At 37.2% G+C, this 24,920-nt stretch overlaps 2 protein-coding genes across 8 annotated transcripts in view; one reads left to right on the top strand and one right to left on the bottom strand.

Annotated features, from left to right (window-relative positions):
• LOC118404593 (protein tyrosine phosphatase type IVA 1-like) overlaps positions 1–18,283 on the top strand; it is a 38,985-nt gene extending 20,702 nt beyond the window's left edge. For 3 of the 4 annotated variants that reach the window (XM_035803790.1, XM_035803788.1, XM_035803789.1), the window contains exons 2-6: positions 10,623–11,090; positions 11,658–11,750; positions 12,527–12,657; positions 13,419–13,493; positions 14,081–18,283. In XM_035803790.1, the coding sequence (XP_035659683.1) occupies positions 10,983–11,090; positions 11,658–11,750; positions 12,527–12,657; positions 13,419–13,493; positions 14,081–14,198 (525 nt within the window). In that variant the 5' untranslated portion in view covers positions 10,623–10,982 and the 3' untranslated portion in view covers positions 14,199–18,283. The remainder of the gene's footprint in view (positions 1–10,622; positions 11,091–11,657; positions 11,751–12,526; positions 12,658–13,418; positions 13,494–14,080) is intronic. The other variant, XM_035803792.1, reaches the window with a different exon arrangement.
• Positions 18,284–19,246: 963 nt separating this feature from the next.
• The window catches only part of LOC118404592 (protein argonaute-2-like), a 31,173-nt gene continuing 25,499 nt past the window's right edge, over positions 19,247–24,920 (bottom strand). For all 4 annotated transcript variants that reach the window (XM_035803784.1, XM_035803785.1, XM_035803786.1 and 1 more), the window contains exon 22: positions 19,247–24,544. In XM_035803784.1, the coding sequence (XP_035659677.1) occupies positions 24,436–24,544 (109 nt within the window). In that variant the 3' untranslated portion in view covers positions 19,247–24,435. The remainder of the gene's footprint in view (positions 24,545–24,920) is intronic.

Raw genomic sequence — 24,920 nt, 5'->3', positions numbered from 1 at the left:
GTTCACTTAGAAGGAGGCATTCACAGTTTTTTTTTAAAGTTTGCGGTTGTAGTACTAGTAATACAATGCAAGACAAAACATATTTTCTTGTCATAAGTTAACAATGTCAACCCCAAACATAATACCTCTGCGAATATTTTCCAAATTACAGCACACAATAATATCTGTATTCATACGGTAAGTTGTGAAATATTTGTTGTGCAATAACCGCAAACATAAAACCACTGCAAATATTTCACATTATACAGTACAGCCTGTTTTCATGTATCACTACCCTTTGGTACAAGGTACATGTACAAGCAAGCACGTAGCCATAGTATGACATGGTTGATACAAGTCACATGTTAAGAGAGTGGTATTGCTTAGCAAGATAAATTCACACTTTCCGGCTTTATCTGCAAGCTCTAAAAGCCACAGGCGACAGACTCTATATCATATAATACCGCCTCACACATTGGTATTCTGACTCCATTGAAGGTGAATTCACCACGGATTTTGAGTGGGAGCATGCGATTTTGTACGAGTGATTTGTATGCCGGTTGGGTGTCTAAGGTGCCTGACTCAGACGAGGTTTTGACTGACGATCAGTCGATGACTGTATATAATCACGGTATCAGTCAATCTTTCGGAATACTGACTAACTGAGTCGGCGAAAAGGTCAAACTTTCTAAGCTTTTTTTTTCTAAAGAATAAGTCATGGGTTCTTGCATACCACCTACATGTAAATGCAGTATGAATCAGAAAGACATGTATGTAGCTATAGGGAGTTTCGATCATTAGTATAGCAGACAAGTTAAAGCTATGCACATAGGGGAGTGCTTATGTTAGGAGGAGGGTGATTTTATGTCGCAAAGGGACTGCGTATAATCAAAAGTGAGTACACTGATTTTTTGTTGATCGTAATAGGTGTATCGTCTGGCCTAAAGCTAAGGGAACACAGGTCTATGTTTTATTATGTTTTCTCTGATAGGGAAAATATATTGTTTTCGCTGGCATGTTCTTTTTATTTCTTCTTGTCAGTAGCCAATCAGAGCTTCGAACTGCCATGAACCAATCAGAGTTTAACTGTATTAGCATACTATAAGTATTAGTTGTGGAAATGAATATGAACGACAAATTTTTTTCACTCACAGTCACAATAACACACAATACTATGGTGAAACTTAACAAAATGCTATAGAGGAAAATATTCTGCCTCGAAATGTGTTTTTTTTTCTGTCAAGAAAAGCGTAGTGGTTCTGTTTTTTTCTGTCATTGCTATGTCAAGAAAAGCGATTTAGAATAGCAGAATACTAGTAGTTTTTATAAGTAAGATATTACATTTTAGTGGCAGACTTGTGTTTTTGTTTTCATTCAATGACTACTGAATAGGTAACACCATTGACAATCTACGTAATTCTTAATGCATGAAGAAGCTACATGTAGTACTAATCCCAATACATGTATTTTAACCATTTTCCTACTACCTAACCCCATAACCAATGCAGATTTTGTGCCAAATGGCTACCTCAGTGGGGTACAGGTTAAAAAGCAAATGGTTATTCTGGTAGCTTGTTACAAAGTCCCAATATTGATGTTTTGGGAAACCCAGCTGGAATAGCATACATTTTTGCCAGCATTCCAGTGTTGACGGCTAGCTTTATTCATGGGTTTTGTACCCTTGGGGTGTGTTCTCTTTTTCCCATGGCTTGTGTCCGCCATTCTTGTTAGAAATCCTACCCCCAGTTGTTGTATAATTAGAAGACGGAAACATGTAAGGCATTTGTATGTTTTAAATCCTTTTTTGTACACCATTTTCATTCACAATGTACAAATAACTTTAACAGGATAATGATATACTGTATAGCAGAAAAGGCTATTTTGAATTTTGAAACCTTTTGTTGAGTATTTTACGACAAAACAAAATGAGGATATTATGATGATTTCCACCGAAAAGGCAACAGGGAAAGCATTCTGTATTTTCTCAAAAATGTTGTCCACCTACTTACATTCTGTTTTAAATGTAAACCATTCAGGTATATGACCCCCTTCAGTCAGTAGGGCGGTAGAATATATAAACATACATGTACTCTAGGCCAATAAATAATAGATTTAGGTGACAAATTCTTTAATCCTTGGAAGCGTTTTCCAATTTGTTAAAGGAAGACACCCTTACATAATTCCTTCTGAGAAAAACCTTAGCCCTTAAATCTCCCAGTTGTGTTATCATTCAAGAAGGAGCTATTTCTGGCCCATGTCTTTAAGATCCTTGATCCTTTCCGTCTTTAGTTCAGTCGATGTCTTCAAGGAAGTGAATCCGTCTTAGTCACAGTAATTTCCTGAGGCTGTATGCTCACTCTTGTGTGAGCGTCTGATGTTCTTCATTATCACACACTCAAATGCGAGTCGTGATCGGGAATTCCGAATTTGTCTACCAGAGAACTTGAGGTCATTTAGGTTGCATTATTATTTCTTCCTTGCGGTAAAAAATGCTTGTAGTCTTGATAATAAGTTTGTTCTTTAACTTAAGATGTTGTAAAATAGAGTCTGTGGGACCACTTCTATAGATGTCTTTGCTTGAAAATGATCAATCTTTTTGTGTAGGTGGGATCAGAAGTACTTCTTTCATGGGATTTTCTTTGAAATCTTAATATTCATCTTTCAATGTGCGACGAGAAAAGGTGAGTGCTTTGCGAATTGAAAAGAGCACTTCAAGAACCCTCTTATGACTAACGGTTGCTCCTTCCGCACCTAAGGAGCTGTTTAAGAAGCTGTGACGTGAGTTATTACCTGCGAGGCCTAAGAAAGAGCCAGGAAGTTCCTTATTTGTATAAGGCGGATATACCTGACGGATATACTTGTCATAAAATATAAAGACTGCCCATTTTATTTGAGTAGGAAGGCCCTAGGGTGTCCACTTGTTGAATAGTAGAAGGATTGTGCTTAGATTTTCTGATAACTAGAGTTCCCAAAGGAATAGTTTCTTTTAATAGTGGCAACTCACAATAGTGAAGGAATGTAGGAGGCTGTGTTAGTAATTTTCAGGTCATTGCTAAACAGTTATTTGATCCCTTGTTAGAGTAAATGAAAAATTGAATCTTTTCAGTGAGAAGTAACCTGGTTATTTTGTCTGTCAGTGAATGAAGTATTTTCTTTCAATTATTTCAATACTTGTTCTTTGGGGTATTTAAAAGGAAAATTACAAATCTACTTATGTATTTTTGTAACAAAAAAAGTATGTTCTATGTAAGTTGAAAGTTTTTATGAGTAAGGCCTTTAAGTTTTGCATTTGTTGTTTACCAATATAGTTGAGGGCTTGTCTCATAGTTTACCATTTAGTTGTCTACATAATGCCATTCCGTCTTACGTCCTATTGTTAGCCAAACTGGTTTAAACTGGTATTCTCACCCCATAGGGCTGTAGTATAAAACAGTATAATCAATCTATAGATCTAGTACTGCTTGCAGTCTTGCAGCCTTGCACTGTAAAAAGGCAACAGTTGTCTTACTTACACCAAGTAGGACACTAGAATCTATGCTTTTGTAGACGGATATGTTCTTTTTCTGTGTTAAATTAAAAATTGTCTTCACAATATCCATCTTCTATGGTATACATAGTGGGCAACTGACACATCTACACTAGAAATTATGAAAAACGGTAACTCGAATATGAGTGATATTTCCTGTTATAGAAAGTCCACAATTTTTTTGGAAGAATTCTTTTCATTTGCGTCAAGACAATATGACTTGTCCTAATCAATTCCTTGTCAGATTGTCTTGTCCAATTTGCATGCTTGTTACAATAAGACAACTTCACGCCTTCAAGGGTTTTTGAACACAATAAGCCTTCTGACAAGCCATAATTAGTCATTGTTCTTTAATGCAAGCCACTTATTATTGGTATTAACAGCTCTACGAAGGAAGGATTATTGTCATTGTTATGAATGATTTTATGTCTTTTCTTTGTTTGATTAGAAATAGTAGCTCGTTGCCAATGTAAGTCTTTAGAGCTTTGGGTTATATTGAGTCATTACAGTGTATTGAGCAAGCGTTTATTGAGTAGTTTGGTTAATGTAATGAAGCATTGAAAGTATAAGAAAATTGATATTATACAGCTTGATTCTACTAGTAATACGTCTTCGTGGTAGCTCCACATAAGCTTGATTGTGTAATAAGTAAAATTTGGTTGGGCATAGGAGAATAACATCTTTCTGATTACCCAATCGACGTCAGCAAAAACCTTTCCAGCCCTAGCATTTTTTTGGGTCGACATTTGGCAAAAGGTATTCAATTTTTGATCTTAGTGATGAAAATATAGAATCATTTTTCAACAAGTTGAAGTTCTCTTAATTTGTTTTCTTGTGCTTGTATGATATATATCTGTATGATTAAAATATGATGTTAAAAATGCCAGTTTTTGTTTAAAATCACATCGAAAAGTATATTTGTATGAACGCTTCAGCCGTAAAAAACCAACAATCCCTACCTAAGTTTTTCAGAACTGAAATCTGAAACGCAAATTTAATTTTCCTAGGTCATATATAATTTGTATAACATATGAATCTTGTATTGTGGTGTAGGGTTTATCCCAGTGTAGTCGCTGGTGTCTATACCCAGGAAAGGGGTTAAGAAATTCTAAGAATGCAGTATTTGATTGATAGCGTTGCCATTTCGATCCCTCGCTAAATACCTGGGGGAAAGGGGGGTTTGATATCAAGGGACGTGTTGTGTGATCACGTCGTGACCTTTCGCAAAGGTCAAAAAGACATGACAGCGACAACTGGCGTAGCGTTACCGATGTAGTGTGCGTCTGAAGTGATAATTTATGACATCTTGTTTTGGAGTTTTTCTTTAAAAATAACTGCGCATGGTAGGTTAAACGTCAATGGAAAGGTTATTACCTTTGATATGACTTTGTCAATCGATTCTTAATTCTGTCATTTTATTATCAATTTTAGCTGTTTTTGTGTCAGTTATACAGAAATCGTTATTTGGAATTGGCATAAAATGTATTGATATTTTTTTTTTACTAAATCAAGACCCAAAATTGTATTCTCACTATTTAAAAAAAATTTCTCCTCTTTTTTCGAATTGTAAAATCTTTGATACAAATGATTCGAACATTTTCACATCGGCAAGTGCTAAAAATTCCTTTTGTCAAAAAGTACAAGTAAAGGTTTATAGAAATATGATATTCAAATTTCAAGCCAGTGAAAAGTTGATTTGGGCCAGTAGAGTGATTTTAAAAAAAAAACTCAGCTCAATTTTTTTCCTTTGCACGTAAATTTCTAGATTAGTTGTTCAAGCCCAGGTTGATATGACATCTCCAGCACAGATATATTATAAGCTGAGTTTATAACTGTTAAGCCCTGCACCACTGAGTCATCAATACCCTTGGGAAATATACGTACCTGCTTATCACATGCCGTCAGCGCTTACCTAATATGGTGATCGTAGTTAACCCTGACGGCTGAGTCAGACGCATTGGTTACGCCGTCAGTCGGATTTTAGCTCCGTGTACGGTAACATGAACTAAGACTGTATGATGTCATACTATACAATTATTGGTCTTGGAGTGATGAATCTTTTACTTTTGGAAAATTTCTTGGAAATGGTTTGGTTTTTAACTAGACCTTTGGGTATATTTTACATATTTTTCGTATGAATTCTTAAATTGTAGCCAAATATTGTTCAACTAGCCTGTGATGACTGACTGAAAATGTTGAAAGTCAGATTTTCATATCATGGCATTTTTATTTCATTTAAGACATTATTATGTGTTACTATATATATATAGTATATGCTAAGACTTCTGCATATCATCACAATTTTATATGGTAAACTAAAAGAAAAATATCCCTCCCTGAACTTCGAACAACCCTAAGATTTAACAGTTGAGGTCAGTATTTTATGTACAATACTGATCTTGACTGTCCATCATAATTAGCACTTCAGCCAATGAGAGCTTGGCAATTAGTAGTTCAACCAATGAGAGAGTGGCTTCATGTCTGCGAAATAGTTGCATATTTGTGTTTTTATTTTGCATTTCTACATTTTGACAGAAGTCACAATAATGTTGAAAACATGTAAATGCTGAAGTTGTCAGTTGAACGTGAGAAAAAAAACAGAATTTCAAGTGACCTTCACTTACATACAAATTAAGCAATTTGATTAGGATGCAACAATCTTACTATAACTGATAAGTAATAATGACTATAAATTGTACTAAAAGGTTTTTGATGTAAGATGATTATATAGGAAAGTCATTTGCAGTGGATAATAACAAGTGAGAATTAACAGTTGGCAGACAAGATTGCAAACGTTATTACATGTGATGTAAGTTTTAATGGGGAAATAAGGGAATATTCACGTCTATGTCCTTGGGGGGTACATCGTCTGAAGTAAACAAGTCTACATGAATGTTTTTATATTGTAAACAAATAAGATAGCGGGAAGGTTGTAAGGAATGATTTGAGAACTGCAAAGATAATGAATAATGTATAGAATTGTGACATTTTCTGATTGGCTGTTTTTCACTGAGGTATAGTTTTTGGTGTGTGTTTCCAGATATTTGTGGCCAGCATAACTCAAGAATCTGGATTTTTGGCCCCCTGTTGTGTGACCTTGGTACTGCAGCAGAATTCTATTTTTTGTATCTTTTGTCCTAGACATTTTATGTTTTTTCTTTATCTTTTTGAATGCTTACTCATTGAGAGTGTAATTCTTTAGTGCTTTGGGTTATATTGAGTCGTTCCAGTGTATTGAACAAGCGTTTATTGAGTAATTTGGTTTACGTAATGAAGCATTGAAAGTATAAGAAAATGATATTATACAGCTTGATTCTACGTAACACATTTTCTTGGCAGCTTCACATAAGCTTGATTGTGTTAGTAAAATTTGGTTGGGCGTAGGAGAATTACATTTTTCGGATTGCTATATGGTCTTGATTTTTTAGTTTCAGATAGCTTGTGATGTAAGGAAGAAGTGATATAATTTTGGGCCCAACACCAACTTGCTCTGGAACTGCTGGGAATGTAGTTATAGAGAATAAAAAATATTAAAAACTTGTTTGTATGCCATAGAATATTTGTTCACGAACGATTTAACACAAAGTCAATGCAGAAAATAGTGAACAATCATGTACACCCTACCATATGGTCCAGACATGCTTAATTTGCATAGTGACTCACTTGAGGTTTTGTCATGATAATCAATACAAGGAAGTAGTTGTTTTGTCACAGTGTAAAGAAATAACAGGAAGTAAATATTTGCAATTTCTGTTTGCCCTTCTGTTATCAAGACCAGGTTAGTTTGACAAATCGAGAATATATCCACCTCTTCTAACATTTGTCGAAGTGTTAATATGAATATTTCACTCAAAAGCTTATGCATTAGTTGTGCTTTTCTCTAAATGTAAGGACTTACACAAACGCAGCACTTGGGTAATCATTTGTGATTTACTACATTGGGGCAACAGGTGCAAATGACAGTCTTTGATTGTTAGCCTAATACTGCAAATCTCGAAACTTTTCTGGTGTTTTGTTTTCTCGGTTTTTGCAGTAAGCTTTCACAGCTTATTCGTTACACAACAAACATATCTATCTTGTATTTTTTCTTTATTACACAATTGGGTCAGCCGTCATTTTAAAACCACAAAAATCTTCTTTTTCCCTGTACAGAGAAATAAAATCATTGCAAATGTAAATGAATGTACAGTATCATTACAAGAAATAATGTTTAAATACACTGATATTCTGCGCCGTTTGCCTTTGATACTGTACATGTATATTCAGGGCAAATGTTTTCTTGTATATTTTTAACAACTCTAAGTAGTCTAACAAATATTTGACAGAGAAAAAGGCGTAACTGGCTGTTAACAGTTCCTTAATGTATTTACATTCAGATCTAATCTCTTGACTATATAGCACCCCTCAGATAAAAATGTGTTAATCCAGATTTCTGGAATATTCTGGTCAGTATGTCGGGCAAGTCACTGTCCAAGGTCGCAGTTTATGGTGGTATTTGACCTCTAATCTCGTCCAGAGGTCGCATGCACAGTTCCGTTAATCCTTTTTGAGCGGTAAACATTTTAGGATCACATTTGAACTGTTGCCCTCTTTGTCAGACATATTTTGAAAATCGCCCTCCCCCATTTTGGGGCATGACACTCTTTTAGTCTTTGTGCGTAAATAGCGCTTGGTATTGAGGTCACTGAAATGTTTTGCACTTTCAGTTAGATTAAAGATAGGGAGAGAATTTTCTTCTATAATTAGACTAGGAAACAGGGTTGTCTCAAGCTTAATTTTTTTTTCGATCTCACTTATTGGGAACCCATGTTGTCATTTTCGTTGAAATCTGTCTTTCTAAACTTGCCAAAAAAAACAACAACACATTTTTATCAATTACATTATCATGGGTACTATCCGGGTAGTAGTTCACTCCTATGTTTGCTTGTGCTACCCATCTGGGGATCTGTGCATTCAAACCCTTTGGCGATGATGTCAGTTAATGCGCAAAAATGAGTTTTACAGCACTCATTGGATGACAACATGCCTCCTACAAGCGGACGGAGGGCATTTTGGGTGTTGAAACGCCTTTTTGAGCGAGCGCTTGAACCCATTCCCTAATTCACTCGTGTCAGTGCCTTCGTCCCAAATTTGGACGATTCCAGACGTTAGATATGTCAAGGTTCCCAGACAGAATAGCAGAGAAGCAACTGCATATAGTGTATAATAAAAGAGTGAGAAGCAACTGTTTATATAGTGTATGAAAAACGTCAGAGCAAACTACTATATATCCAGATGGTACCCAGGCTACAATTTCATCTCATGAAGTTCAGATTTTTGGGATGGACGGGAAACAAGCAAATTTCCGTCCCAAGACGGGTCCTAGAGACAGCCCGTTTAAAAAGAAGAGTAACAACTAATGAACTATATGAAAAATGACCTCAGGAAGATATAAACAAATTTTTCTGTGACTGAAAGCTCAAATTTCTTACAAAAATTACCCTGGAATTTCTTGCTAACACCAACTGTAGCTAGCATACAGGAAATTGGTTACGGCCCTTACAATATGAACGGTATGCAATACCCGGCATAGCTAAAGTTTTAAACGTACTGATTATGCACAGATAGATATATTTCACATACTTTACACCAAGGGAATGTAGCAATCTAGTACTTGTATTGGCAACTGTTTAGGCTTTGAATAGGGAAGTAGAGGGGAGATAGGGGGCCAAGGTAAATATGCGGGTTTGTTTTGGTATGTGTACAGGGGTATTTTTAGCCAGGCTTGTGTAGAAGTGTTTATCTGAACGGGTGCATCGTGACATGTCAAGCTGGTAACACGTTTGTGTTCGGACACTCTTAGTTTCTGTTTGGGCATTTGAATGTTTTGTGTATAGCTCTAAGGTTTTTTGAAAGGTAACGATTCATTTATTACTTGCTAGAAATTAAGCAGTATCTATAGACATGTTATGAAGGAAAAGATGGGGTCAACGAACTCATGTTGTCTGTTTATGTAGTATTGATGGTTGGGTGTAATCTTTTGTAAACAACTATGTATGTGTACATACATGTAGTGTTGCCTTGTACCAGTTACATGTACATCATGAAAATGGTATACTGTAAATTTGTGTACTTTTGTGGCTGTTTTTTTTTTCATGGTAAGAGTGAAAATGTGGTTTCCACAGTGTCAAAACAATGCTGTAATACAGTATATAGAAGTCATAGAAGAAGATAGATTCTTGGCGTCGTAAATTCACAATGGAGTTGTCAGTGTGAGAATACAACCACCGTGAAAGTTTCTAGAATAGTGTTACATTGCAGTAAAGAGGGAAGAAAACGAACACACATGTACCTCTTATGAGTATTGAAAATCATTGAGCATCATTTCATGATAGATACTTCTTTTTTGTTGTAGCCGTTTTATAACTTATGAAATGATCCCATTTCTGGGGATTAACCCCAAAATTTTAAGGTCAATTTGTCTGGCTGTACATGTATGTAGTTTCCTTGTCTTGTAACAAAAATAATTACTTTTGTATCTCCTTCACAATTCAGTTCTAAAAAAAAAAGGATTCGTAGACCCTAGAAAAAAAAATTATTATTTTTTGCATGTAACAAAAAAAATATTACTTCAAGCACTGGTTAGGCTTACGTCAAATTTCCAAACTGGCCCTGTCAGACTTTTTGTGGAAACCAAAAATAGAAATGTATATACGTACACAAATAATGCCCAGGACTATTCTCTTTACATCTTGTGTAGTTTGGTGCCTTTTATATCATACTTTTCGTTCCCAAAAGCTGCCTGACTGGACCTCGGTTTGGAAATGTGACATAGGCCTTAACCATTTGTATTTCTTATACCCCTGTCACATTGCGCGAAAATCAATCGGACGCTAGTATGCGGCTATCGCCCGAGCCTCGCTTATAATAATAACTTAATTGCACAGAAATTGTATAAGGTACAAAGTATAGCTGATATGTGCCAGGGACTGTTTTCATGTGAAAAATACGCGCAACCCTCTGTCGATCTGAAATATGGCCGACCTTCCATCCATACGGCCGAAGATCGTGGATAATGTGACAGGTATTACCGAATGACATCTTCCTAACCGTTGTTTATCTCTGGTTTTCTCCGCAGTTCTTTGGCTGCCTTGGTGTGACATTTATGGCGTTTGTGAAGGACAGTGCGGAGTACTGCAGGGCACAACACGACGCGTGAACGTTCCACCGAACTGTGCCTCCCGTGCCCAGCAATAACGACCCCCCTTTGTTGCCGCACCTTGTTGCCATTTCGGGCCAGCCATTCCCTCCTCTTCCCAGAATCACTTTGGAATGGGGTAATTTCGATTACGGGTAGCGAAACCCCCTGCCTTACTAGAATTCTCTTCGACAGTCCGTCAGAAAGGGCGCCGCCCGTCTCCCGTGTGGTAGCGACACCCCGTCCGTGTCGTTTCAGGTCAGCGTGAAAGCTGCGATTGGTTGAGAGAAGTCCGTTGCCATGGCAAGGCTAAACAGACCGGCTCCGCCCGTGGTGCTTGAACATAAGGGCATGAGGTTCCTGATCATGGACCGCCCCTCCAACTCCAACCTCCCCAAATACATCGAGGTAGGTGGTTTCTTCCGTACAGTTGTACCACTCAAGGGCTATACCATTTGAAGGTTTGGGGGGGAGGGAGAAATTTCAGGGGAGAAAATCAGGGAAGGGAAAGAGAGATAGCTTTAAAGGAATTATTGAAGCAAAGCTGCTAGTCTCAAGAGATAGTATTGCTTAAAATGTTACAAGCAGTCAGTTTATTTTCAATGTTGTTACAAAGACCTCTCCACTCCGAAATCATGGTACTCTGAATACACGTTTCAAATGTATTGCATGTTCTGTACTATAGAATGGTCTCAACTATGAACTAAAAAAATTCTTTCCTGTCCTACCACAAAATTGCATACCTTTAAATAAAAAATGAATTTACAGTAGGCATCATACTGATCATAGCATGAAATTAATTTCTTAGCCAACTCGTTTTTCTTACTCTTAGCACACTCAACACACTATTTTAGCTCTGAGACACACTGATATATTCCTTTTGTCATTGTACATAATTATGCACCGGAACCCTTAAAAAAAAAACCTTTATTGTTGATCAAAAGTTTGCATGTTCTTTTTATTTTGCGTCTGCAGGAGCTGAAAAATCACAATGTGAAGGAGTTGGTGAGAGTATGTGAGCCCACCTACAGCATTGAGCCATTGGAGAAGGAAGGCATCCATGTTTGTGTGAGTACAGAGGACAGCCACTGTTTAGTAATCTCCAAGCAGATCCTACGGTAGCATAAGGATAGTATCAAAAGCTGTCAGAGGAGTGAAGCCGGCTTAAGAGTGTGTTTTGCTACATGGCAAATGTACACCTATTGGCTGACTAAACTCCTTGGCCAGTTTGGTACTATCTTATGCCATAATAGGATCTGCTTGGAGATTAACTGTTTAGGACAACCACATATTGTACTATTTGATATGTAAAGACCAAGTTGTGTGCCAATGTGTTTGTGTGTGTGTGTGTTTGTCTGTGTATGACATGGCATACTATTTGCTAGTTAAAGACTAAATTGTGTATCATTGTTATATGTATGTAGATTTGAACAGGCCTTTAGCTAGGACTTTATCATAGGGGTTCAAATTTTCTTGCTGTTGTGTCATAGGCGATTGCACTGCCAACTGGGTATCATGGCGATTTTTAAGGTACATAATGTTTTAGCTTACTGATGTCAGCAGTCGTGTTTTGATTGGCTGACAACGAAAGAAAGAAAAAGAACGCAGGTCGGTAGGCAAGCAAAAACAATATGTTTTCCTTCAGAAGCATAACAAACTTTTGAGCACATTTAATCCTAGGTTGATAACTCTGGTACTTGAGAGCTGACATTTTTTTTTTCTTGTCTAAGCTGGTGCTAGATACTTATCAGTCGGTACGTCCACCACTTTATTAGTAATTTTGTACATCATGCATAGTCAGGACACATTTCATAATTGTACCGTGTGTTTTCTGTTTTTTATAGGACTGGCCTTTTGATGATGGAGCCCCCCCACCTAACAACATTGTGGACGAGTGGTTCAACTTACTGAAGACTCGCTTCCGTGAAGACCCTGGGAGCTGTATCGCTATTCACTGTGTGGCTGGACTGGGGAGGTGTGTGTAATATCTTCAAGTGTAATCATGGCATGTCCATAGCTAGGATTTTTTGGGGGGGGAGGGTGGGAGTTGATAGATAATTTTGACCAGCGATTACCATTGATGCAATTTTCTAGTGGGTGTCTGGCACGAAAATGGTGAAAATTCACTCACTCTGTCTAGCACACTTGGAATCTTTACTTGACTAGTTGTCTGCACAACTCTTTGTCATCCTTTGCTATAACTTATAAGTATAAAGAGTTTCAGTAGATACATACTGCTGTAAGCTTCTACCCTCTGAAATGGTCCCTGCTCATGTTTTTGAGTGGATTTCAAAGCAAAAGAACAGATTGTCGATAACAGCACTGTCAACAGACAAATTATTGATAATTCTGTTGGGGTATACCCTTTTGTGTGTGTGTGGGTGTTCTGAACTTACCTGCCTATGAGCATGCATAGCTTGCGGGGCTTTTGCTAGAGAAAAGAGAGAGATTGCACGGGGGGATGAGGGAGTGGAGTCTTGGAGGGTGTGGGTTTTTCCCATCTTCGACATTTTGGAGTTTTAGGCAACTGAAGCTAAAATAGGACCTTGTTAGGCTTCCTGAGGTAGAAATAACTGTCAGACAGTTTAAATCTGTGGCCTCATGTGACCAAGTAGCATCCTTGGTCAATCTGAATTCTATGCTCGCCATGTTTAGGTTAGAGCATGGGGCAGAGACCCCTCTTTGGACAAATCCCTGTAACATTGATTAACATGATGTTGTTTTGTTTATTTTCAGAGCGCCTGTTCTCGTTGCTCTGGCCTTGATGGAAAGCGGAATGAAATTTGAAGACGCAGTGCAGTACATCAGAGAGTGAGTAGAGGGCGCTTTTTCATCTCATCTATGTATATTTCCAAGTTCATAATGCCTGAAATTTTATGACCATGTTGCCCCCTCTTGAAAGTAGATCTAGTGTAGCATAGTCTCCATGTAATGGGGGCGACCAATAACCCCTTGTGGGAGGGATTTAGTTGGGATTAATTAAGGGACGTTCAGGGAAGGGGAGAGTCACTAACATCTGTAATGGATAAGGTTGTAACATTGAATTCTACATATGTTCAGGTATGAGATTATTTTATTACTCTGTCGTCGGAGGTTAGTATTGTGATCTGTAGATATGATGAGACTGTTTGCATCTGTATCTCTATTTTCGTTTGCCGCATTCTTATGTAGTTTGACATGTTGTCTGCACTCAGTTACACGATGATGCACATTGTTGTTGGTTTTTCATTTCGCGGTAGCTGATAATAATAGATGTAATGATTTCAGAAATCACCCCTATATTCCCGTTATTGTGGAGCAGGCCATGTAGTTTCGGGGTTTGGTAATTAGCTTATTTCCAAGCAGATATTGGGGGTTATGCATTGTTTGCTGACTATCTTTCTTGTTCCCTCTTGTAGTAAACGTCGTGGAGCCATCAATGCCAAGCAACTGAATTTCCTGGAGAAGTATAGGCCAAAGTCCAGACTGAAGATCATCACCAGGAATGGGGGGAAAAACAACTGTTGTGTCCAGTAGCTGACCACTCCTTCCTTCAGCGTGCACCCTTCCACCCCCGTCTTACTAATGAAACGGTCCTGCCCTTTGTAGAAAATAAAAATGGGACCAGTCCATTTTTGTCTGTGGGTAATTACAAATGGATTGTTCCAATTGATGTAGTTTTATTACCCCGTTCTTCACATTTGGCCCCCCTCCCCCCTTTGACGGTAAAAATTTACAAATGACGTTTATATTTTTCATTCCTATAGTGTGATGTGTGTTTTGAAAGGGGATTGTTTCGAAATGCTTGAACAAAATGCATATCATGTGTGAAAGACATTGAACAGTTGACAAATTTTCTCCAGAAGTGCACTACATGAATGTTAAATTTTAACGGACAAGTCCATTTTGTGTGTATGAAAGGGATGGGAGGGACCACCGATGTACAGGAGATATAAACATCTTACCCACAACAATAGTGGTATGATCCACTCGTTTCGTAATCAGGCATTTTGAGTAATTTTTTTTCTTACCTCAAATATCAGCCAAGATTTTCCGTGTCAAATTTACTGTATTGCAGAGATATCTGCATTGTGTAAAAGTTCTACATTAAAATTAGCCAAATGTTTGTATTGCAAATGAGCACATTTTTATGTACACCTCTCTTAAACCTCTTGTGGATTGTTGAATGGTTTCGATGCCATTTTCACTTTTTTGTGCAGCTTTCTATTTTCCTGCTTCTCCGTCCTCGAGGCTTCTTTGTAAAAGTGATGCTTAAAAATGACCAGAAAGTGTAAATTACTATTTTGAAGCCATTGAGAATCATATTAACGTAGAGCTACTTTTAGAAAACATATCATTATAAGAATTGTGCCCCCCTCCCTCTTTTGAAAACCCTAAATCGCCCAGTAAACAACATGGGATCAAGTACTCAAAATTCAAAAGCCAGTATTGCTAAGTTACATTTTAATCATGTTTCCTTAGAAAACATGTTTAAATATTTCTACAGTCTGAAATATAAGCAGATATTCTTTGATCAGTATTACTGAAGGTATATCACTTTTGCAAGGAACGCAGGGCATGGTTTGCGTTGTGGGATATATTGTGGACAGGCTAGCTCAGTACATGTACACCTAGCACAATCACTGAAAGTGCATTAATTATAACGAGAATGCTAGTTCGTTATTGCTGCTACACAACACAACACAACATAGCATCAAGACTGTAAACAATTGTTGATCTTGTCATGTTAAGTACCATACATACTCTAGTTACATAAAGAAAATGACTATTTGAGTTTCAAGCTTGTATTTTCACTCTACTCTTTAGTGTTACATATTCTGCACCTATCAGTGAAAATCCAGATAGGGGGCATAGAGCGGAATTTGACGTTGTGTCAAATTTCCCATTTTTTCAAACACGATTATACGTAAAATTCAGGCACACACAGATTATCATCTGCATTATTTGATATTTGCTCAATCTGAACTTGGAAACCTCTGCATATAATAAAACAGTGTTGGAACCAATGTGGTCTACCCCCATCCAATAACCCCCCCTGGGATCTTCATTGACAGGTGCATATATTAGATACATATCTACAAATATAGGTCTGTAATTTACATTTGCTGCTGAGATTCTAAAACCATTTGAAGCACCCAGGCTTTAAAAAAATGTTATGATCAACTTTTCTTCGCCAGTGGACGAGTATTATAATATGGAGTTTTTCGGAAGAATTTCAGTGAATGTATTATTATTATTATCTTCATTATTATTACTGGTATGTGTATAATAATTGTACAGTTTTCTGAATAATCGAAATGGGATGTGCATTGGAGTTGTTACAACAATGTGCAATGGCGTTAATTTCTCATTTTTGGAAAAAAAATACTGTATGATGTAATTCACCTTGTGTCCCGACATCGTTGGGAGAGACTAAGATTTAGTTTTAAGGAGGACAAAAATGATGTAAGCTAACTGTTGAGGTAGTCGGTTGTTGAGAGTACTTAGTGGTTACTTAATCTCGTTAGCAAGTTTGAATATTAAAATGGTGCACCATTAATTTTTCGCAGTCCGTAAACCGTCACGTGTGCAAGGCAATAGGGTTGATCTAAACTGGGAAAATACCGTACTATCGTCTCACTCGTGAAGTGTGGTGGATTTGGTTAAAGTATGTCAACATTAGAGCTAAATTTCTACCCCCCTACCCACGCACTGTCTTTTGGAGTCATGGAAAACCAAACCCCCCTTGCATTTTATATTAACAAGTCCACCATTTGCTATAGCAAACTATTAGACGAGTCATTGCTGGCGTTAATTCAACAAGCCCCCCTCCCACCCCACATGATGTCACAGTTCTCTCAGCTTTTCACACACAAACCACTAAAAGGCATGTATATTTCTGGAGTATTTTTTAGTGCGTCCAATTTTGTGGCTTCCAACTGAACAAAAAGCAGAGAAACTGTAAGCTTGTGTGAAAGCGCTGCCGTCTTCAAGGCTTTACAAAGCATTCCTGTCCTGTGGCCAAAAAAAATAAAGACAAAAGGAGTAAAATCTTGTGACACATCTGACAACATGTCCTCCACAAGATGTTAGAGAGCTCTATTTTTCTAGCCGAACTTTTGTACAACATGGCTCCTCTCTCGGCAGTGCTTTCACTAATAAATGCGTCCCTATAACGTTGTGTTCCGACTATGCACAACGCGAAATAAACAATCTCCGAGTATAGCCTCGACGGTATGGCCAGTCAAAGAAAAACAACAGCGTATAGCCAGTTTTGAAGTACTACTATGTTTGTTGTGTGCCTTTTTGTATGATAGAAAGTGTAAACAGTTTGCCATTACTGATGATCATTTTGCAATTCAGAAAAGTGGAGAGGTAGCAAGAAATAGAGATACTGTGACATGACAAAAACATAGAGATACAAATATCACTTAATAATGACAACGTGTTGTTCCAAATTGTCAATATATGACAATACATACTGTGGAACAATCTGCTAGTCAGGATTTTGTTGGAGCAAAAAGTTATCTACAATTCTGATTATGAATAAGAAATATCTGTACTAACTGTCCTTGTAAAAAAATTGCCGGCACCTTGCCTGTATTGTGTATTTTTATTTGTATACAATTCTTATGTATTGGAAAGTTGATTTTTTGAGAATTGTAGTGCAACAACACTGGTAAATGAGGTAAGGATTTTAATGAAGGTTTGCAGGTGGGTATGGTTGGTGTACGGTAAATGTTGATAGTGTTGTGAGGAAAAAAAACTTGCATGTACCGAGTTTTCTGTGGCAGATACATGTATAGCAAACTCTAGTATGTTGGTTTGATCATGTGAAAGGTAGAACGCCAAGAATGAACAAGGAAAGTCCATTATGCTTTCTTAGATCAGGAAATCTAGTTGCACTCATTGAGCACTTTTCCACTGAAAACTTGTATCAACAGGCGAAGCATACAGGAAAGCAAGGCCTAACAACTCTTGTATTTTTATGGTGGGAAATTTCTTTTACCATTTGTGAAATACCAGTAGTAAACATTTGACAGGAGAAGCCATAGTTTGAAATTCAAAAAGCATAATGTACATTTTTAGGTGATGTAATACCTGTACAACAGAAGAATATTTTCAGTGGAAAATTCTCAATGTTTGTTTTGCATCAGTGCATTTCCCAGCATCATTTAACATTTTGGCGACTCCCTTCAGGGCGGAGCCTTAATTCTCGCTGTTGGTATTCTACTTAAAAGCCTGTGGTGCCTGGAATTTTCTGAAAAAATACAACACTTTCTAGGAAGGCTGGGCTAGCAAATTGTTGAACTGTTCACTTGGTACAGGGCGGCGGCACGCGAGATTAAAAAATGGCCGCCCTCGCTTTTCAAGATGGTTTTCCTTTTATTCTCGTAGATCGTAGTGTGGCGTGGATGTCCAAATTGTCATGACAACGTCAGTGTCATCTGTTCTAGAGAAATGTCTACTTTCTCTCTGGGGCAGAAACAACTGGATGTACATCAAAATGCTGTTGATTGTACAGATTTATGTACAGCGTGGGGAAAGTGCAACAAATGGTTGCCCCCCTCCCCCATTTTTTGGTCAAATAAAGTCTCGGCCAGAGATATAAATGTGTATAACAGTTTGCTTCACTCGTATTTTTTGCCTCCTGAATACTTCAGTTTGTCTTTCCAACTGTATCACCATAGAAGATAGCGAAACACAAATACCATATTTTCTTGATTAAAGCGTGATTGCACCCCAATTAAAATAGGCGGCCCCGATTTGGGGCAAGTCTCTAGACAATTCTGTTGGACTGAAGCTAAAAATAGAAATAGATAATTGAATGAATTACGCAGCCTTTCTCCACGGATACATTCAAATTCTTGATGTTTTCATCCTTTTTTTTTTGCATAAATCAAGGTCTTCTTTAAAACCTTATTGAAATTATGCCTGCTGGCATTGTATCTACAAGCAGTTGTGAAATGCCTACAACAAGTTACAAAATTGCTTAGAATATTGGACTCACAAATACTGTATAGTATTGAATTCATCCTAAATGAGTGAATGAATGAAATTTTTTGAAGTGTGGAAGCGCTGCTCTACTGTCCTTTTTTCAAATCATATGTGCCCCAAATACAGTATGCACCACTTTGGAAAAGACTTAAGAAAATAAAGTGTGTACTTACACATTCAAGAAAATATGGCAAGAAGAATTATTTGCCAGGAGAGTTTAGGGCTTCATTTACCCAAGTAAGGGGATATTTTCCTTATCTCAATGTAATATCTCTCTCCTGGATGATTGTTTAGCCTAATTTGCTAAATTTTATCCACAACCACATAGATAGGTCTGGTGGGGACCTCTAGCGACCAAAATCATCATTGCAATTGCCTGACACAATTCTCCTGCAATAATTTCAACGGGTGCTAGGAGTCGCTTTTGATCCATGACAATGTGACCCTGTCCAATAACAAGAGAAGGGTGTATATTTGGTACAAACGTGTATGTGTGCGTTAATGAAAATAAAATGAAAATATTCTTTGGTTTCATATGGCATTGACAACGGTTATTGCAGCACAATGAACAAAGCAAGCCTAGTATGTGAAGTTTGAGTACAATTTAATCTGAAAGAAACAGAAGCATACATCTCTTGCAGTCCTCTACTTTTGATCCATGTAATACTATTAAATATAATACAAGCACAGTCTTGGACAACAGTGAAAGACATTGGTATAAAGACACCTTAGTAACCAATACACCAGGTCTATTGGCAGCTACCAATATAAATCGTGTATGAAGACTTCGAATACTTAACTCTGAATGCAGAGGGTACATTTTGTATTTTCACAAAACAAACTTAGATTTTTTTTGTCTTTCTGCTTTTATGTTACTTACATAACTAGCATTATTCTTAATACAATCAACAACTAATAAAAACAAATACACATTAATATACATGGCAGCCGATACATGGGTACACACACATGCATATTCAGTAAAAACATACAGGGAAATAGGTATGGCTCAAAACATGAGATAAACAATCACAATATATTCTTGTTTGTTTCCAACTCTTTTCCACTATAAATATTAGCGTGCAAGTTTGGCCATTGTGACTTAAAGGTACAATATAAAATAATATTTCCAACTTCCATTAAAATAAAAACAGAAAAACAATCTTATTGTTTGGCCAGTGTTTGTGAATCTGGGTTTTGGATAATGTGATATACCTTTGGAGGATAACACAAAAATAATAGAGCTGCCCAAGTATTTCAAATAGCACTCAGCTGTTTCTTGAGGGACTGTCTCATAGTTGCAAATCCTTCCTTGGCGAAATCACTTTCATACCGAAAGGGCCTTACTCTTACATTGACACAACAAAACAGCTTGTTGGATGTTCTTTAGAATATTCAAACAAAAAACAGTATTTCCTTGTCACTTAAATATAGGACAGACCAATGCCTTTATGAATTTACTTCTACCTTATATCAAAATGTATTGAAATCACATGGCTTAAGAAAGGTACAGGAATAATGAAAAGCTTATAAACTATGTATGAGTTTTCTACATAATAAATCAGTTATCAAAATTAGGTATGAAGGGCTACTAGCAAGTACAATATCGGTACAAACATTGCATTTGAAGTTATGAATACTACATGTATATCATGTTATTTTGTAGCAATTCTTGCACACTGTAGATTTAACCTACTAGTTCTTTGTGAAACTTCCAGTAATACAGTGTACATGCATATTGTATGAAACAAAGATAGACTGTTAGCTACTAGTTTGAGTACATTTCCCGACACTGAACTAAGAAAATTTTATAGTTTCCTGTCAAAAATGTTTAAATGAAAAAAGTCTACTTACCAGTACACCATTTTTTTTTACAAAACTGCTTACACTAAGTAAATTCTGACTAAAGTCTAAAATGTAGAAAAAAAACATGTCGAGTACCTTCTACTAGAGCGCACAACTCACACAATTCTTTTTACAACTGAAAGTACTGAGAAAATACTAACGTGTCTACTTGACGGTAAAAGTGTGAAGAAGAATAAAAAAACAACAACAAAGTGCAAAAAAACACAGCATTCTAGTAACCACATTTCGCAAAACAAGTGTCTCAAAGCTTTCTGCACTTTTTTCTCAACACTACTCTTGTTAAATTTCTTTGATGAACACATTCAAGAAAGACTTCATATTTTGTTCAAAGCTGTGCAAATTAAACAAAATCCCAGTAGAGAATATGTTTTTCTACAAGTTGCTTTTTGATGCGACACCAACACAAATCATGACAATACAATTCCACATTGTTAAAAAGTCTTGCCAAAAACTGCCTACCTTATAATACCTATGATTAGACTACAGTATATGCTCTGAGATTTTTGGCGACACCACTAAGGCGGAGCCTGATACATTGCCATTGAAGTCACCAACCACAGCATCCCAAAACTATATGTCATCACAAGACTGGCAAAACACAAAACTGGTGGCCATTCAAAAAGTTGACATACTTCTTGCCTAAACTTCTAACATGTGATATCATGCTATTGCTCTTATCAATCAATGTTACACATTTATTATCATTTATGATATGCAAGGAAAGTTTGGAACTTTGTTTGTTAGAGTTTTCTGGTCAGAGCATAGGTAGAGCCTTGCTTTTCATGATTAGTTCAGTAATTACAGCTACTGTACAACTCCACAAGAAAATTTTGTCTTAATCAACTAACATCACCACAATACATACAATCTTTTCTTTCACATCTCCAGTTATAATTACGATCGTGTTAAAGGGTGGATGTCACAAAGGTGCTACAAAGAAAGCAAATATATCATGGGTATAACACAACTACAGTACATACTTATTTACACATGACAACAAAAACTCTTGAAAGACATTTGGTAGCACAAGGGGCTATAGTTTGTTTATATGGACCTCTGCCCACCTGAAGCACAATGAGAAATTACATACAGCAAATTCAGATTGAAAAAAAAAAATTTTCTTGGGCCACTGGCAAAGTAGTTTACAAACTACATGTAATTGTTACATTTCTTAAAAACGGTTTGGTCATCTGGTTTCGTTTGCTCCTATGTTGTTGTTCCAGAGAAGTTCACGCAACAGATATGTTTTTGAAACATTGCTTTTTTTAAGAAATTATTGAGAAGCGTTTGTAGTGACACTGGCATGTTATGACTTAAAGATGCATTCATCTCAAAAGGTATGGTGCCCTTGAAGACAAAAGTTCCTTTTTTCTTACTCCCCGATTGGTCAGATTTGAATATCTATTAGCCAATCGGAGACCAGGAAATACAATGTTCATCCCTCCATTGTCAGAAATGCCGACATTTCCCTGTCTGACGACAAATGACAAACTTTCCATTTTATTCTGTCTACCACCTTTTCGTTTACCCTTGTTTCTGTTGTGGGCCCATTTCCTTGTCAAACTTTTTACTGGCTATAGCAGAAGACAGTAAGCTACTAAGATGAGGGTTAATATCATACAAACTTTAATATTAGGCACATTTAAAGCAGTGCTGTCTCCAGCTTTAAGTTTTTTTTTTCCATCCCTCTCATTGCTTGGGAGTTCATGATGTTAATTTTCATTGTTAGTCATTTTATGCTTACGAAAATACATTTACATCAATTTTATGAACTGAAATACAGATTTTTCTGGACGGTTACTTGTTTTACGGCCCAACAAGTATCCTAAGACAGAGGGATGGGTCCTGGAAACAACCCTGACTTAGAGACAATATAGGAAGACTTGCCGCTTAATTGAGATGCTAGCTTGTAAAGTGTTCAGGTGGGCATGGTATCCAATGTAGAAAAATACCACTTTAACAACGAGCTAAAACAAGACGTTCGCCTCTCCTATTTACAACCTTCCGTACTCCGTTTTAAGACATAGTGACTGTTTATTCTTTTCTCGTCCATCGTGTGTCACAAGCATCCAAACAGTGAGAAAGCCGGCATCAAACTCAATGACGTTCACCCCAATTTGCTGACAGCTCGAAGGTTGCTGACATTCCAAAATCGTTCACAAATTCAGCAACTTTTTGCCTGTAAATCTACCATTTAATTGGTTGGTGCTCAGAAATCTGTCCACGTTGAAAAAGACACTGGCCTCGAATGAGCTATATTTTCCTTTTGTGTGGCACCGGTTTCTTCAGAGATGGAACAAAATCATTACCAACTGCACTTCAACTCACTTTACATCATTTTGGCTAACAAAAAACTTGTAAAGAGCCAGGAACACAATTTAAACTTTTGGTCCTGTGATGAAATTTCTTTTGGAGGTCCAAATGACGTTTTTACGAGCAACAAGTTGGTATAATTTTGGTCAGCAATTGTTGGAAAATATATACTTGTTGATACAAATACTTGTTGATACAGATTATTCCATCGTAAGGAAAGGTTTTCTTTTTGACTTTTTCTTTTGGGCAGCTCTTTATTCCCGCTTTTAAAAAAAAAGAAGAATTAATTTGTTACAATATCTTCCAAATCTTTCAATTTGATCTTTTTTTAAATGCCTTTTACAAAAGCAAACCCGTTCCAAACCATTTCACGTCCTCTCTTTAGACGCCTACAATGGAATAATCCTTTTATAGAGTTCCATTCTACTGTTTGGAGTACTTGTTGACACAGAGGATAGAGATAGGGAATGTAAAAATGTTATACGTAATTCTGATATTCCCCTTTAAATCTTTACTGCACTGGCCTTAGTGACTACCACGGGTGCATACGATATAGTAATAGTTAGATTCTACTCTGCATAAATGTGTTAACAAACTGTCCTTATTGCATTTACAAAAGCTGCTAAACGTTCTTTAATAGTAGTAGTATTTCTGGTCATGTAACTCATGTTTGATAAGTGTTTTTTTCTCTCAGTAAGATATGCACTTCTAGGCTTCAGTACTTTGTAGGTTTGGCTGGACCGTGCAAAACTGACCGGCTGACGTTTGGATTATTGCACATTTCTCTACGTTAGATTTTCCCGTCTCTCGGAGAGACCAATCGCGAGGTACGCGTCGACAAAACATCGCAGCACGCTACCTCTAAAAGCGTATCGTAGGGGCACTTTCAACAGTTATCCTCATTTCGTCACGTTTGGAAGCAATCTTTTCAGACCTATTGCTTGGATGTTATCTTGGCTAACAGTAGTAGGTATTACAGTATATAGCCCATATTCTGACATTATGCAAGTCAAATGATATAACTGCATTACTAATTGCATTGCTGGAGAAGCTCTAACAAGTACTTACGTTTGGTGTACTTTGGTCCAGTTTTCTGAGTAGTGAGTTTTGGAGGAAATCATTTGGGGTTTGAGCTGTATTTTGCATAGACTATTCTTCAATGTAGATTGTAGAAAGTGACCGTTCAAAAACCCAGAAACAAACTTAAATACTTTTGTTGAAGACTTCAAAGAAACACATTTTGAGTGCTTTTTGCATCTTTTTGTTTCCAATCTCATATTTTGAACATTAATAACTTAGTTTACTGGGATGACTTTTATTTCCGAGGGTGCCCATCCCTCTTTATTTGTATATTTTTGCAGCGAAAATCGATTAATTTCTTCCATCGAAAATCAGTGATTTTGAAATAACAGTGACGTTTTAGTAGCCAAGAGGACAAAACTTATACCAATTCCGTAGTCAGCCTATTCTCAGATATATTAGCCTTTGCTGGAATCCAACCACAAGACCTAATAGTGATACGTCAGCCCCTTTTCTCTTCAGTCTGTACTCTCCGTGATGAGTGGAACCTCGTTTTGCTGTGAGTCGTTGTGCCGCGTCATGCGAAGTACATGACCCGCAGGGTGTCGGGATGGACCTGGACGGCACGCGCCATGTCCATGTGCGTCCGCTCGCTACTGTCCCCGGAACGGAATGATCCTTCCCCGCTGCACACGAAAAATGAAATAACAAATTCATTACGCTACATCATAAACATGTGTTAAAAGGTCAGACGTCCAAGAAATAAGATGTACAATTACAGTGGAAGCCGCTTAATTGCACACCCAATTTACCAGCGAATCCCGTGCAATTATCCGGCGTGTGCGATAATGCGACGTTACCCAGTTGGACTGCACCGCCACGGGATTTTGGGATTCCGTGCAATTGACCGAAGTGTGCGTTTATCCGACATGCAATTAACTGGCTTCCACTGTATACAAAACTTGTTTAAACCATTTCTGTAACTAACAAACGGGACTAATTTTGGGCCAACCCAATCTTCCTATCCTGCGGATCTCCAGTTACACCATTTTTTGCAAGTTA

The sequence above is a fragment of the Branchiostoma floridae genome, chromosome 17, assembly GCF_000003815.2.
Source record: "Branchiostoma floridae strain S238N-H82 chromosome 17, Bfl_VNyyK, whole genome shotgun sequence".
NCBI lineage: Eukaryota > Metazoa > Chordata > Leptocardii > Amphioxiformes > Branchiostomatidae > Branchiostoma > Branchiostoma floridae.
Note: the sequence above shows the minus strand (reverse complement) of the source record. Positions and strands in the feature narration are given on the sequence as shown.